Raw genomic sequence first — 14,552 nt, forward strand, 5'->3', positions numbered from 1 at the left:
ATAAATGAATGAAATAAATGAAATAAATTAAATCTAAACTGAAATATAAAAAAACGACAAAATCACATAACACCATTACAAAAATTACAATTAAAATGAAAATATAAAAATAAAAGCTAATTAAAAATTAATAAATGCTACAATCATATACAGTGGTGTCCAAAATTATTAGAACACTTGGCATATTTAAGAGGTTTCAGTTGTTTTTGTTGAATCGGCCATTACAGTACCCATAAAACAAACTACAGTATTGCCGGAACTACTGCGATGGAAGGAATGTGCTTGTACATTGTAAATGATTGACTGGCCCCCTTAAAGTCCGGACCTCAACCCCTTTGAGCAAATTTGGGGTGAGTTAGAAAATAAACTGGACAGATCTATTGTACATTCAATGGAAAGCCTTTGGCTTGAGTTGCAATAGGCAGGAAGATAACATTAGTGTTGAAGTCCTCAGGAAATATATTGACACTATGCCAGAGAGATGTGCTGCTGTAATTGCTGCAAAAGGTGGACATACCAAATATTAAAGTTAAAAGTGTATAAAAACAGTATGACTCACTTCATCTGATATTTGTTGTGCTTAGAGCAACCACCTGCATGTTTCATTAACATCAGGAAATGAAATCATGTTTTGAAGGCAAACATCTGTCAGGTTTTCTAATAATTTTGGCCACCATTGTATACTGTACTGTAAATAATACTAAAATAACATTGCCTACATAACTGGAACAATTTACCAGTGTGCATCGACAAATGCAGACCAACACCTAATAATACCACCAGAATACAATCACTTCTCAGACATTCCATGACCCAACAAACCTCGAATGAACATGTGAAAGTGAAAGTCGTGACATTTGTCAAGTATGGTAACCCATACTCGAAATTGGTGCTCTGCATTTAACCCATCCAAGTGCACACACACAGCAGCAGTGAGAAGTGAACACACCGTGAACACACACCCGGAGCAGTGGGCAGCTATATATCCAGCGCCTGGGGAGCAACTGGGGGTTCAGTGCCTTGCTCAAGGGCACTTCAGCCATGGGCATTGAGGGTGGGGTGGAAGAGAGCGCTGTCAACTCCTGCCAGCACCGAGACTCGAACCTGCGACCTTCGGGTTACAAGTCCAAGTCTGTAACCATTAGGCCACAGCTGCCCCCTCATGTTCAGTTGATATTACAAAGTTGATTCCAGAATGAGGCATTCATCAGGGTTTTTGTTTCAATAAATAAAACTGAGAAAGTGTTTTTTTGTGCGGGAGAGAGTTTCAAGGTCTGAAAGTTACAGTGTATTACTCTTTAATTCAAAATATTTTACCATAGTACCTTACCCCAAAAACTAAATTGACTTTTAGATATAAGTCTCACAAAAACTACCATAGATTTGGTGGCATATTTTAACTTGATATTGTTTGTAATGCCAATTTAGGAAACAGAGAAAATTATTGCCGAGCTCAATGAAACCTGGGAAGAGAAGCTTCGGCGTACAGAGGCCATCAGAATGGACAGGTGTGTTGTATGAATCCTTATGTGATTTTTTAAGCAGTTTTATGTTATGTATAAGTTTACGTATTAAAAGCATCTGTAAATTGGCTTTCACAGAGAAGCACTGCTGGCCGAGATGGGTGTGGCCATGCGTGAGGATGGAGGAACTGTTGGAGTCTTTTCACCAAAGAAGGTAAAGATGTTATAAAGGCTGTAGGGAGAAACCGTGTGCAGGTGGACCACAAATTAAGGTTAATATGTTTGCTCAAATAATCAAATAAGCCTGTAAATGTCTTTACATTCTTCTTCTGGGCCCTCGCAGAGAAAACCTCAGCCCGTTTTTATAGACACTGTTGGGCTGTTCTCTCCCAATGAGGTTGGTTGCTATGGATACTGTGTGGTTACATCCTCTCAGATTCTTCTAACGTACCTCTGTGTGTTTTCCCATCAGAGCTCTTTTAAATGAGTCTGTGATCTTTTTTCAGGGATCTGTTGCAAATTACTCTCTGATATGAATGTTGACATGCTGCAGTTCCTTCTAGTCTTTATAGTAAACTTTAAAGCACTTTTCAGATCTCAAGCATCATGGCCACATGATGCTTTTAAAGGCTTTCCTGTCTGGAATCTTATGCAATTTGGTGATATCTAAATCTAATCGCATGCATTTTCATGGATTTTGATACTGAAACATGATGTAAAGACAATTTAATCATAGACATCATTCAGACTTTTTTATTTTTAGACAATTTCAGCCTCTTTTCTGACCCTGTGATTCATACTTTAATAAGTTAAAAAAAAAAAGTTTTAAAAAACTCCCACTTCAGCATATACAATATATTTTTATATATTATAGCGATTGGTCTTCTTTCTTACATCTGTCTGCATAAAGATTGTCTCAGCAATTAACATATAATCCAAAGATCCAATCAATTCCCAATGGACATTATTTCTCATTCAAGAGGCCATTTACACAGATATACATCACATTAGGAAGAAAAGACGATTTTATGCTGACTATATCTATTTATAGTCAGACAGATCTAAGGTGTAGATGAAGGTATTAATTTTAGTATAAAACTGACAGAAAACAAGATGCCTTCTCATTGTAATGACAGCAGCAGTCCATCATTACTGTGGCATTTAGCATTAAACACAAAACCAAAGCCTAAAACCTAAACTTCACTGAAACTTTAAGACTATTCAGTTGCTGCCTTGCAAGCATTGGTATTTCATTCAGTAAATACAAAACCTATAATGCTGATTTTGAATGAATTTTGGCCCTGATTTTAGACGCCCCACCTGGTGAATCTAAATGAAGATCCTTTGATGTCTGAATGTCTCCTGTATTACATCAAAGATGGAATTACCAGGTTAGTGCCAATCCAAGCTTTTTATTTTTAACACATTCTTCTGTTCAGTAGATTTAGTACTAAGGTGTCTGATATGTTGCTGTGCTCAGGGTGGGGAGAGAAGATGCCAGCAGAAGGCAGGACATTGTTTTGAGTGGTCATTTCATCAAAGAGGAACACTGCACTTTCACCAGCACCACTGGACCTACGGGAGAAGGTTTTTTAATGATGAGCTTTGCAATCCCACATACTCATAAACATATATCCCACAGTCCTTATGGCTTTTCTTCCTGTTTTTACAGCCGTCATTCTTGAACCGTGTGAGGGAGCAGAAACTTATGTCAATGGAAAGAGAGTAACAGAACCCACTGTTCTCAGATCAGGTCTGTTTACACTTTTCCCTCACCTCCTACAATACTTTTCCAAAGCATTATGGGTTGGTTCCAATTATGTAGGTATTTTTATTTATTTATGATTTGATTTTTATTTAATTAATTCTTTTTTTATTTCATTTCATTTAATTGAATTTGTTTGACTTTATTTTTAAATTAATTTATTTATTTATTATTTAATTTATTTATAAATTTGTCATGTTCATAAACTAACATTTAAAACAGTTATTTTTTTAATTGGTATGCCCTTTCGTGTAAATGCTTTTATGTATATCTGTGTTGAATGAAACAGTCTGTGTAATTATTTTTTTTGTATTGACTCGAACATTTTAGGGAACCGAATCATTTTGGGCAAAAGCCATGTGTTCCGCTTCAACCATCCAGAGCAGGCTCGTCAGGAACGTGAACGAACCCCCTGCGCTGAGACGCCAATGGAGCCTGTAGACTGGGCCTTTGCTCAGAGAGAACTCCTGGAGAAACAGGGCATTGATATGAAACAGGAAATGGATCAGAGGTAAAGGAAACATGACGGAAATAGGGGTCATATGAGGTTGCTGAAAATAACATTATTTGGTATATTTGGTGTAATGCAATGTGTTTATGCGGTTTAAGGTTCAAAGAACACATTATTTTCCACATACCATAAATTATTGTTGCTCCTCTCTGCCCCGTCTTTCTGAAACGCGTAAATTTTTGCAAAGCTCATTGTTCTGAAAAGTGCAGTGTGCTCTGATTGGCCAGCTATCCAGTGCATTTTGATTGGCCGAATACCTCAAGCGTGTGACGGAAATTTTATGCTCCTTACCATATTTGGAAACCCACAGCATCTCCACGACATGACAGCAGCAACGGCGATAATAAAAGTTACGACTTCTTTTTTTGCACATACATTTGGGCAGTGTTATGCAAATATTCCCACATAGTGATGTAGATTTGTGGGGGCGTGTTTAAATGGATGTTTTAAGACGGTGTGGATGAGTCTTAACATTTATAAAGAATATCTTTTTGGGTTTGCGACTTTACGGATCTTATAAATGCACGAATAGCTTGTAATACTCCAAAAACAAAGGAAAACATCATATACGTCATATGTGTCATATGTCATACGCGTCATATGACCCCTTTAAGATGTGACTTTATGTTGTCAGAGTCATCAGCTCTTTGTTTGTATAGACTGCAGGAACTTGAGGATCAGTATCGCAAAGAGAGAGAAGAGGCCAACAATCTACTGGAGCAACAGAGATTAGTAAGTGACGTAAACAACATCATGTAAAGAGCTTAAAATAAAACTTTTTCCCTCTATACTCAAAACTTTACAATTAGGTATGATATGACACTTTTTTAGTGTTGAAATTTCACTATACTGTATGTCTTTTACAGGAATATGAAAGCAGGTTAGAAGCCCTGCAGAAGCAGGTTGATCGTTGTTACCCTGATGCAGCAGAGGAAGATGAAGACCTTGAGGAGGAAGGTGACTAGATTGCGAATGGCAAAACCTGAACTAATCACAATGACTCAGCTTAAATAACTGAGCCTCTTTTATTTCAATCTCTTATACCCATAGTGCAATGGACTGAGAGGGAGACAGAACTGGCGCTGTGGGCTTTCCGTAAATGGAGATGTTATCAGTTCACATCTCTCAGAGATCTGCTTTGGGGCAATGCCATCTTCCTCAAGGAGGCCAATGCTATTAGCGTAGAGCTAAAGAAGAAGGTGAAAGCTTTAGAAAGACCAGAAAGAACTACACTACTCTGCTAAACCTATAAAATATATTACAACATCTTTATTGATTTTGCCTAATGTCACTTACAGGTTCAGTTCCAGTTCGTGTTATTGACGGACACGCTTTACTCTCCACTTCCGCCTGACCTGTTACCACCCGAGACAGCTCAAGACCGCGAGAAAAGCCCATTCCCTCGCACCATTGTGGCTGTAGAAGTCCAAGATCAGAAAAATGGAGCCACACATTATTGGACCCTGGAGAAGCTCAGGTAATTTTTTTTTTATATAAAATTCTGTAAAGCAGATTAGGCTATTTACAATTTCACTGAATTATTTAATTTGTGAACTGTCAGTAACCAACAGTGGGCAGGTGTTACAGGAGATTATTTTATGAACCAACTAATGATTTTCCACCACATTTAAAAATTACTGTTTTTTTTTTATGTTTGAAACAGTTCAAAAATCTTTGAACTCTTTGACATCTCTGTTTTCTAAAGCTAATTTTATAGTTAGCATAATAATCATCCCCCAACAACCAACCATAATTATTCTCCATTATCTTCACAAAAAATATCACATATATCACATCTTCTCAGTCTGCTCTTTACAGACACTTTTGACTCCTACTACATTTACAATTTTATTCTTTGTTGTGATGGAAATTGCACAAACACTGAGGGACAGTCATATTTTGTGTTGTTATACATGTTTATAAAGTATTTTCACACAGTAATTACTTAAATTGTTTGGTATTTCATGTTTTGTTTTATTTTGATAGTTTTACAAATATACAGTAATAATCATTATTTGAATCATGTAATCTCATATATTAGGATTCAAAGTTTATGATATGGGTAAAACCATAAAATGTACATAAAAAGTGTTTGAAAAGTAGCTAAAAATAACAAAGCCACATTATTTCAGGACAACAACAAAGAAATCGAGTTCTGAGACACAAAATGCTCGCAGCTGAAGAAAAACCCAGCTACACTTTGAGTCACCTTGGGTTTCACTGTATAGCCAGTGTTTACATTACTAGTGATGTGTAATGCTTCCCCCTGCAGGCAGAGGCTGGATCTGATGAGAGAGATGTATGATCGTGCTGCTGAGGTGCCTGGCAATGCTCTTGAAGACTGTGACAGTGTGCTGACTGGAGGAGATCCGTTCTATGACCGGTTTCCCTGGTTCCGTCTGGTTGGAAGGTAAGTTGTAAGGTTACATCAGGGCATGGCTAGACAGGTGTTTAGTACAGAATGCCCCTGCACTCTCTGACTACTGTCAGATAAATACAACATTATCAACAACATTCCTGTCAGATTCCTGTCAGATTTCTTCTCCAACTATGTTTCATTTGAATGGCCCATTGAAAGTGAATTCATTTCTGTTATGCAGAACGAAATTAGCAATTCTGTATTTGTAATAGTAGAGCATCTTGCAGGCCTGAAAAACAGCTGGAACGCAAAAAAACAAAAATAATAAAAAGTAATGTAATGCATATGTAATGAAAATGTAATAAGCTATGGTTAAAGTTGATCTCTACAGGATATATGTAATTTTGCTAATTCCAGAGTCCAATAAGTCCAGAGTTATTGCCCACACACTTTTTAAGAGTGCAAGTTTTTTGATGATGCTTTATTCAGAAGAGCATGAAATTGATTTTCCATGCACTTTCAAATAAGGTCACACGCTTCCCATTACCCTGCTGTATGACATGCTGTTAATCTCGCCTTTACTATATCTTTAAAGAGTAGTTCAGACAAAAATGAAAATTCTGTCCTCATTGAATCACCCTTATGTTGTTCCAAAACCGTATGACTTCCTTTCTTCTGTGGAACTCGAAAAGAGAGATTTATTTTTTTAAATTATGTACTTTGCTCTTTTCCATGCAATTACAATAAGTGCGAACTGGAACCATATCTCCAAGATGTATGATAGCTTTGCGTGACAAACAGATTTCGAATGTTTTGTTATTCACTGATAATTTTTCTCTTCCATTAGCTGGATCTGTAGCTTAGGGGAGTAATTATTATTTAGACTGGTTTTGTGAACTACATCAACCGATTCATTGAAAAGATATGCATCATGAACCAGACATCACTTCTTCTCTCTTGAATACACCAAGGAGAGCTAGGGTGTGTGTGAACCTTTTCAATGAAGAACTTGTTTGGTCGAGATTCTGATCTGTTCCTCACACAAAGCTATTTTATGATGTCAGACTTATTGTGATAGAATTGCTTTTACTTTTATGGTGTTTTTTTGTTATTGTGGAGATTGACATTCCCCATCCTTATTCACTTGCATTATATTGAACATATTCGCTGATATATTTTTAATATTTATAATATATAATCCAGAAATTCTACTTTTTTTTGGTGTTCCAAAAAGACAGGTTTGGAACGACATAATGATGATATTATTTGAGAAAGTTATGACAGTATTTAGATTTTGGTTGAACTATGCTTATAAAATGTACACTACCATTTAAAGGTGCCATAGAATGGAAAACTGTATTTACCTTGGCATAGTTGAATAATAGCTGACTGTGACATTACGGTCGGGATCATTAATGTTTACGCCCCCAACATTTGCATAACGTATACCAGGACATGTTCTAGGCCAGCCGCACCTGCACAGCTGAATCATGCAGTGTTGCCAGATATTGCTATTAAAACAAACAAAAACTGATAAACAAATAAAAATAAACCAAAAATTTTTCACATCTTTTGTGATTAAGATAAAGATATTGGTGACCCTAAACTGCAATGTCCAACTTTAGCAATTTTCTAAAGTGTCAAAAAAAATGTTGTTTACACCAGACAGTATAGATCTGTTTGCTGTGAGAGCTACTGAAATGAGCCACGCTGTGAAACAGCCAATCAGAGCAGAAAAAAACATTATTAATAATTACCCCCCAAAATAAACAAATAACAGGCCATTAAATTCTAATGAAAAACCTTATCTTTATAAATGGACATGTAAAACCATTTCTGGAGAATTATTGCCCTTACCTCAGCCACATACCTTTTATGTAGGTATCAGAGAACAGGTTAAAATATCATATCAATGCATTCTATGGCAACTTTAAAAGTTTGGGGTTGGTACATTTGTTGCAATGTTTTTGAAAGAAGACTCACCCCGCCAGAATTTATTTAATCAAAAATTGATTAAAAACAGTAATATTGTGAAATAATCTCTTAATTTCATTTTTACATTAGGATCTTTCAGAAATCAGTATGCCGATTTGGTGCTTAGGAAACATTTCTAATTATTATCAAACAATTGTGCCATATTTGTTAGGATTGTTTGATAAATACAAAGTTAAAAAGAACAGAATTTTTTTGAAAATACAAATATTTTGTCTTTACTGTCTCTTTTCATCAATTTGTTGAATAAAATGTATTAGCTTCTATAAAAAACCCTAAACTTTTGAAAGGCAGTGTAATACTGGACAAACTTAACTGAATCCTGTTCCAGGCTGCAGTTCACATTACTGATGAGTGGTTTTTTGGGTTGTGTATGTGTTGTATGCCCATGACCCAGCTATTGGCCTACTGAAAGAGTTTACTTACCCACTTGCGAACAGAAACAATTAAAAAGACAGATGGCCCCTCATACTAACTGGGCTCCCATGTCTTTGGCTACACCAGAAACCTCCTTTTCTCCACATGCCTTAGTGAGCAAGCGAGCGACCCTAACTCCTCCCCCACCCCCTCTGAGCCCACATCAACCTCTGAAATCACTGAGCTGGTCCAGTCGTGGCCTGACAAGAGGGTGGGGACAGAGTTGGATGACTTGGACGATGATTTCTTATCGGATGACCCATGCTCGGATTTTGAGGAAGAGGAGGAGGAGGAGGGGGAGGATGAGGATGATGATGATGATGATGAGGGCGAGCTCTGCAGAAGCTCCGGCAAAGCTGAGGACCCGTTTTACGATCGCTCACCATTGTTCAGTGTAGTGGGAAGGTTGGTGAGGTTTCAGGAGCATGCTGGAAAAAGGAAACTAGCTCTTTCACACTGAGACTGGGTTGTTGTACAACAGTTCCTTTTTAAACTGGCTATTGCATTCACACTATAGGTTATACACTGTGATGTACTGTATATACAATATGTACACTTAAAGTTGAAACATTTTGCTTTGCATAATGACTGCTTACATTTATACACAAACACATAACTGAAAAAGCTATTATATTATTATTATATTATATTATATTATATTATATTATATTATATTATATTATATTATATTATATTATATATTAAAACAATGAATCTGTTTTGTTAAATCATTACAAATATTTGAAAAACATTTTACGTCAAATTAATGTTATGTGGTGTGATCAAGATGCAGAAAAGAAAACAGGAAACAAGATATAGAGGAGACCCCTGCAGACCCTCATGGCTTTGTGTCAAGGTCAAAAAGTCTATTAAAATGTTAAATGATTTGACATATGACAAGGTGAAGTTATTTTAGGTTGTAATGGGTTGGTTCAGGTTGTTACAGTAAGTAATGCGACACACACACACACACACACACACACACACACACACACACACAGACAAATATATTTATGAATTAATAATTCATGATGTTTGTCCAAAAATACTTTCCAATAACTATTAAGATGTACACACTTTATATTTAATGGTTACACCATATGCCATCTTGTGGAAACAATATGAATACATTTCTGAGAATTGAGAGCACATGTGTTTTAAGATTTTTCTTTTATTTACCTTGGCGCCTACTATTTGTCAGTGACCCTTGTGGTAAATCTGTTTGTGACGTTGAGATCTCTGAGACAGGGTCTTTGGTCTGAAGAAAAATCTGAGAAGAAAGTCTCCACTTGATTTCCATCTCATTGCTGTAGGAGAAAGCTCTACAATATTAAATAGATGTGATTTATCTTTCCCATGGGAAGAATTCCTGGATTTTAGTCAGCATGTCTGAACTTTACCCCGTGTTCTCCCATTATCATACATTTGACTTTCATCTGATTGCTGCAGACACACACCTTGAGCTTCTGGGTTTCTTTTCGGCCAAATGATTGTGATAATTGAAATCAGAATTGGCTGGATGTCAGCGGCACCACCCAGCGCAGCTATGGCTCTCGCATCACGCCAAGGTCTGTGTCCCAGCTTTACATGCACCGCATCACTTCTTCAAAGGGGGCCATCAGCTTTGAAGTGCTATCTCCAAACACTCATATTAGCTGTTTGTTTTGTGTACCGCAGAAACAAACAAGACCAGATTTTCGTACCATGGCATGAATGTCTGATGAATGAGAAAATAGCTATTCATCTAATGACTTACTAATTGGTTCCCGTAATTCAGCCGCTTGGTTACTCCGAGAGTTCACATATCTCAAGATGAAAGAGCTGGTTTCTAGCACAGCTGTCTCTCTTCTGGGCATGTGAGATCATATGCCGTATTTCAACCTTTTTTGTGAGATTTTACATGGAAACCTTTGATGAATTGGCTCACTCTTTTAAGTTGCGCTTGTGCAATGCACTGCACATTTGTGACAGTATGGCCGCTTTTTTGCAGTATCTTATTTATCTTTATTTTTTGGTATTTGCTAATGGTATTGTCTGTTCATGCTCACAGTGTCCAGTACTGTTACATTTTATGTCACCTCGTTCACCTTTTTTGTCACAAGCATGCTTTTTTGTACCTCACCAAAGCCCTTTTTTTGTTCAGCACTGACGTATCATTTAGTGTCTACACGTGGAGGATGGGCAATGGAGTCCTTGATGGTAGAACCAAAGATAGGGTCTTTGGATTTTACATAAACAGTCCTATTTCTGGTTCTGATCATGGATGTATAGATTATCCAAACACCCCAATCATTCACTCAAAAACATATTGAATCACAAAAGCGGTTCTTTCATGTATACTGTACATCTGACACATATAATGAAGTCCTAACCTTTGAGACCACTAGGCAAAATGTTGTACATTTTTAATAATAAAAAAAATGTTAGCAGTACAATAATTTGAGTGAAAGGGTGAGTTGAGCAATTAACATGATTTTCAGAAAGTTTTGTTACAAAACATCTTGTGTGGATGCAAGAAAACTAAATTTACTTTTATTCAGTGTTACACATTTGCTTATCAGTGACCTGCAGTTGAAATAGTATTGAATCTTAAGGTTTTTTTTAATATATATATATTTTTTTTACACTACTGTTCACAGGTTGGGGTCGGGAAGATATTTTGTTTTTGAAAGAATGTGTGCTCACCAAAGCTGCATTTATTTGAGCTAAAATACATTTAAAAAAATCACTTAAAATAACTGTTTTCTATTTCTATAATGTATTTTAAAATGTAATTTATTCTTGAGATTGCAAAGCTGAATTTTCAACAGACGTTACTCCAGTCTGCAGTGTCACGTGATCCATCAGAAATCCTTCTAATATGCTGATTTGGTGTTTATTTGAAATATAAATATTTTGTTACATTATAAATGTCACTTTTGATGAATTAAATGCATCCTTACTGAATACAAATATTAATTTATTTAAAACAACAACAACAACAACAACTTTAGAGCTGTAGTGTACATTATATTTTCCAAAATCTATAACCTTTCTTTATTTTGTAGTTTTAAAAGAAAAGTAATCCTCAATTTTCAATGTGGTCTCAGATTTTTTTTTTCTGTGTATTTTTTCAAGGGTTTATCTTCACTCACTCACACCTTCCTGTTGTATATCATGTACCCTGATCTGTGAGCAATAATCATGTCCAGGGCCACAGCAGTGCCTGCTTGTGTCTGTATGTTGCTCAGTGTTGTGTTTGTCCTGTTTGCTGTACAGTCGATCCCTTGGAAACACATTTTCTTCTTCCCTCTCTCCTTTAGGGCATTTGTGTATTTGAGTAATCTGCTCTATCCTGTGCCCTTGGTCCATCGGGTTGCCATAGTTAATGAGAAGGGAGAGGTCAAAGGCTTCCTCAGAGTAGCTGTACAGGCAATATCAGGTAAGATTAGGACTGCAAGTTTCTTGCAGAACTTACTGGTGAGTAGAGGGACACATATTTCAATGTATCTTTTTATTGTCTAGTATGATGCATATTTAGTTTAGGGGAGAAATAATTGTATTTGGTGTTAGAGGATGTGTTTAGACCAGAGGGATATGCATGTACAGTATGAAGGGCAAACTTTGTGTGACTTCTTGAGGAAGTGATGTGAAGGTGCTCTGGTTTTTCCTCCAGCCGATGAAGAGGCACCAGACTACGGCTCTGGTGTCCGACAGTCAGGCACTGCCAAGATTTCTTTTGAAGACCAGCAGTTTGAGAAGGTATTAACATTTGAACACTTATAATGAAACAATTTCACAGAAAGGGTAGACCAAGCTAAAAAGACCAGCTTAAATTTCAATGTTAGTCCAGGCTGCTTTTTACTGGCTTTAATAGTCTTTTTTGTCAAGCTGGTTGACTAGTATGATAGTAGCATTTTGAAGATGCTGAGAACCAACTTTCAGAACACAACACAGTTCCTATGGTCCTATAAAAATTGGAAACATCAGTGATTTTAAAAGTGTTATTTCCAGTAATTGAAGTAATTGAAATTAATGAAATATTAAAAAGTGATGGAAATTTGTATAGCCAATATGAATTTTTTAGTTATGCTAGTTCTTTTTTAGTGAATTTTCGATAAAATATTATTTTTTCTTAAAATTCTTAAATTATAGTAAAGTCATGGAAAAAAACATGTAAATTCATAGGTCAAAAGTATGAGAACCATTACAACGTACACTTGTGACCAGCTATGCTGATCATGTCTTACTTACTTCAAGTGTTTCTCTTTCTTGTTGAGCAGTTCCAGTCAGAGTCCTGTCCTTCTGGTCTTTCACGTGCTGCTGTCTCTCAGGAAGAGCTGCGAATTGTGGAGGGTGAGGGCCAAAATGCAGAAATGGGAATGTCAGCAGATGAGGTCAACAATAACACCTGTGCAGGTAAGAAACCTTGAACATTCTGAGCACATTAAATGAAAATTGTGTTTGGGATTGGTATTTTTTAAAATGTCTTTTATGCTCGCCAAGGCTACAATCATTTGACCAAAAACACAGTAAAAACAGTAATTTAACTTCTTATTAAAAATTATTTCTTATTATCACAGTTACAAATATTTTTACAGCTTAATATTCTTTTGGGAAACCATGATAAATGTTTTTTTTTTTTCAGGTTGAATAGAAAGAACAGCATTTTCTTTTTAAACATTGTTGTCTTTACTGCATCTTTTGCTCAATTTAATACATTTTTGCTGAATAAATGTATTAATGGTAGTCTGTGTAAGTAAAAAACATAAGCTTTGAGTTTGTGTTACTGAAGTCTGTGTTTAAATGCCAGCTTATATCAGCTATCCCATGGAGTTTTCATATTTCTTTGACTTGACATCTTTTCATTCATGTGCTTTTCATAGCTAACCCAGAGGATCTGGACAGCCCTGTCAAAACTGGTCTTGATGGCATGCTGGACGGCGCTCTGGATCACTTGAGGATTGGAGAAGTCTTTACATTCAGAGTTACTGTGCTGCAGGCATCAAGTATATCCGCAGAATACGCAGACATATTCTGCCAGTTCAAGTAAGTGCCTCTGTTCTGTTCTGAAGTCTGTTTTCACTAGCGGACATTTATTATTGTTCTGTATCTAATTTAATTTCATTAAACTTCTCGTTTGTAGTTTTATTCACAGGCACGATGAAGCGTTTTCCACAGAGCCACTGAAGAACACTGGACGTGGTCCACCACTTGGCTTCTATCATGTGCAAAATGTGAGCTTTACACTAAAACACAGTACCATGTCACACTGTTTTTATTAGATTGAGGATAAAACACTTGTTTCTCTGACTTTTCAGATTGCTGTGGAAGTGACTAAGTCTTTTATAGAATACATAAAGACTCAGCCAATCGTGTTTGAAGTGTTTGGACATTACCAGAAGCAGCCTTTCCCTCCCCTCTGCAAAGATCTCATTAGGTAGATCGGGCCTATATTTATTATTTCCAACTCTGATTAATACATGCTACAAATGTCTGGATTTATCCATTAAATATACTGAAATGACAGCCAGATCTTTCTTTTTTCAGCCCGTTGCGCCCATGCAGACGACAGTTCCCAAGAGTCATGCCTCTTTCCAAACCAGGTGAGGGCAATGAATATTTATAACCATATTTTATGACCATTAACATAGAAGCCCCTCCTTTTCACTTCATAGACCATTGCATGTTTTTTAAAAAATGCTATTTGTTCTTTAAATGGGACATTCCTATTTTCCACAAGTTGGTATGATTATTTAGGGTCTTCATTGAAAAGCATACTTTGTTTAAAATTTCTCAGTGGTAGTGTAAAACAACACAATTTTTACCATGTCAAAAACAGCTCTGTTCACAGTGAGCCATTTTGGTGCATGTCCCTTTAAATGCTAATGAGCTCTACTCACCCCGCCCCTCTCTTCCGAGGGGTGATGAGCAGTTCTCATGATACTGTTAACTTTAGCCGCATTCGTCACGGAACTTGCTATCTAGCACATTATTAGGAAAGGCGATTTGCAAAGATTCATTTAAAAAACCTTATACTCACTTCTCCTGTCAGTGAAGCTGGAT

The 14,552-nt window shown here is 36.5% G+C and overlaps 1 protein-coding gene across 10 annotated transcripts in view; it reads left to right on the plus strand.

Annotated features, from left to right (window-relative positions):
* kif1aa (kinesin family member 1Aa) overlaps nucleotides 1–14,552 on the plus strand; it is a 59,749-nt gene that overhangs the window by 25,805 nt on the left and 19,392 nt on the right. For 4 of the 10 annotated variants that reach the window (XM_042725826.1, XM_042725827.1, XM_042725828.1 and 1 more), the window contains 18 exons: nucleotides 1,429–1,508; nucleotides 1,602–1,677; nucleotides 2,775–2,854; nucleotides 2,944–3,050; nucleotides 3,136–3,216; nucleotides 3,559–3,739; nucleotides 4,399–4,471; nucleotides 4,606–4,696; nucleotides 4,790–4,938; nucleotides 5,038–5,216; nucleotides 6,012–6,149; nucleotides 11,810–11,928; nucleotides 12,163–12,248; nucleotides 12,770–12,905; nucleotides 13,373–13,535; nucleotides 13,633–13,723; nucleotides 13,808–13,926; nucleotides 14,037–14,092. In XM_042725826.1, coding sequence (XP_042581760.1) covers nucleotides 1,429–1,508; nucleotides 1,602–1,677; nucleotides 2,775–2,854; nucleotides 2,944–3,050; nucleotides 3,136–3,216; nucleotides 3,559–3,739; nucleotides 4,399–4,471; nucleotides 4,606–4,696; nucleotides 4,790–4,938; nucleotides 5,038–5,216; nucleotides 6,012–6,149; nucleotides 11,810–11,928; nucleotides 12,163–12,248; nucleotides 12,770–12,905; nucleotides 13,373–13,535; nucleotides 13,633–13,723; nucleotides 13,808–13,926; nucleotides 14,037–14,092 — 2,005 coding nt within the window. Of the gene's footprint in view, nucleotides 1–1,428; nucleotides 1,509–1,601; nucleotides 1,678–2,774; nucleotides 2,855–2,943; nucleotides 3,051–3,135; nucleotides 3,217–3,558; nucleotides 3,740–4,398; nucleotides 4,472–4,605; nucleotides 4,697–4,789; nucleotides 4,939–5,037; nucleotides 5,217–6,011; nucleotides 6,150–8,594; nucleotides 8,913–11,809; nucleotides 11,929–12,141; nucleotides 12,249–12,769; nucleotides 12,906–13,372; nucleotides 13,536–13,632; nucleotides 13,724–13,807; nucleotides 13,927–14,036; nucleotides 14,093–14,552 lie in introns of all 10 variants that reach the window. The other 6 variants (XM_042725822.1, XM_042725824.1, XM_042725825.1 and 3 more) reach the window with 2 other exon arrangements.

Source organism: Cyprinus carpio, chromosome B6 (genome assembly GCF_018340385.1).
Source record: "Cyprinus carpio isolate SPL01 chromosome B6, ASM1834038v1, whole genome shotgun sequence".
Taxonomy (NCBI): Eukaryota; Metazoa; Chordata; class Actinopteri; order Cypriniformes; family Cyprinidae; genus Cyprinus; species Cyprinus carpio.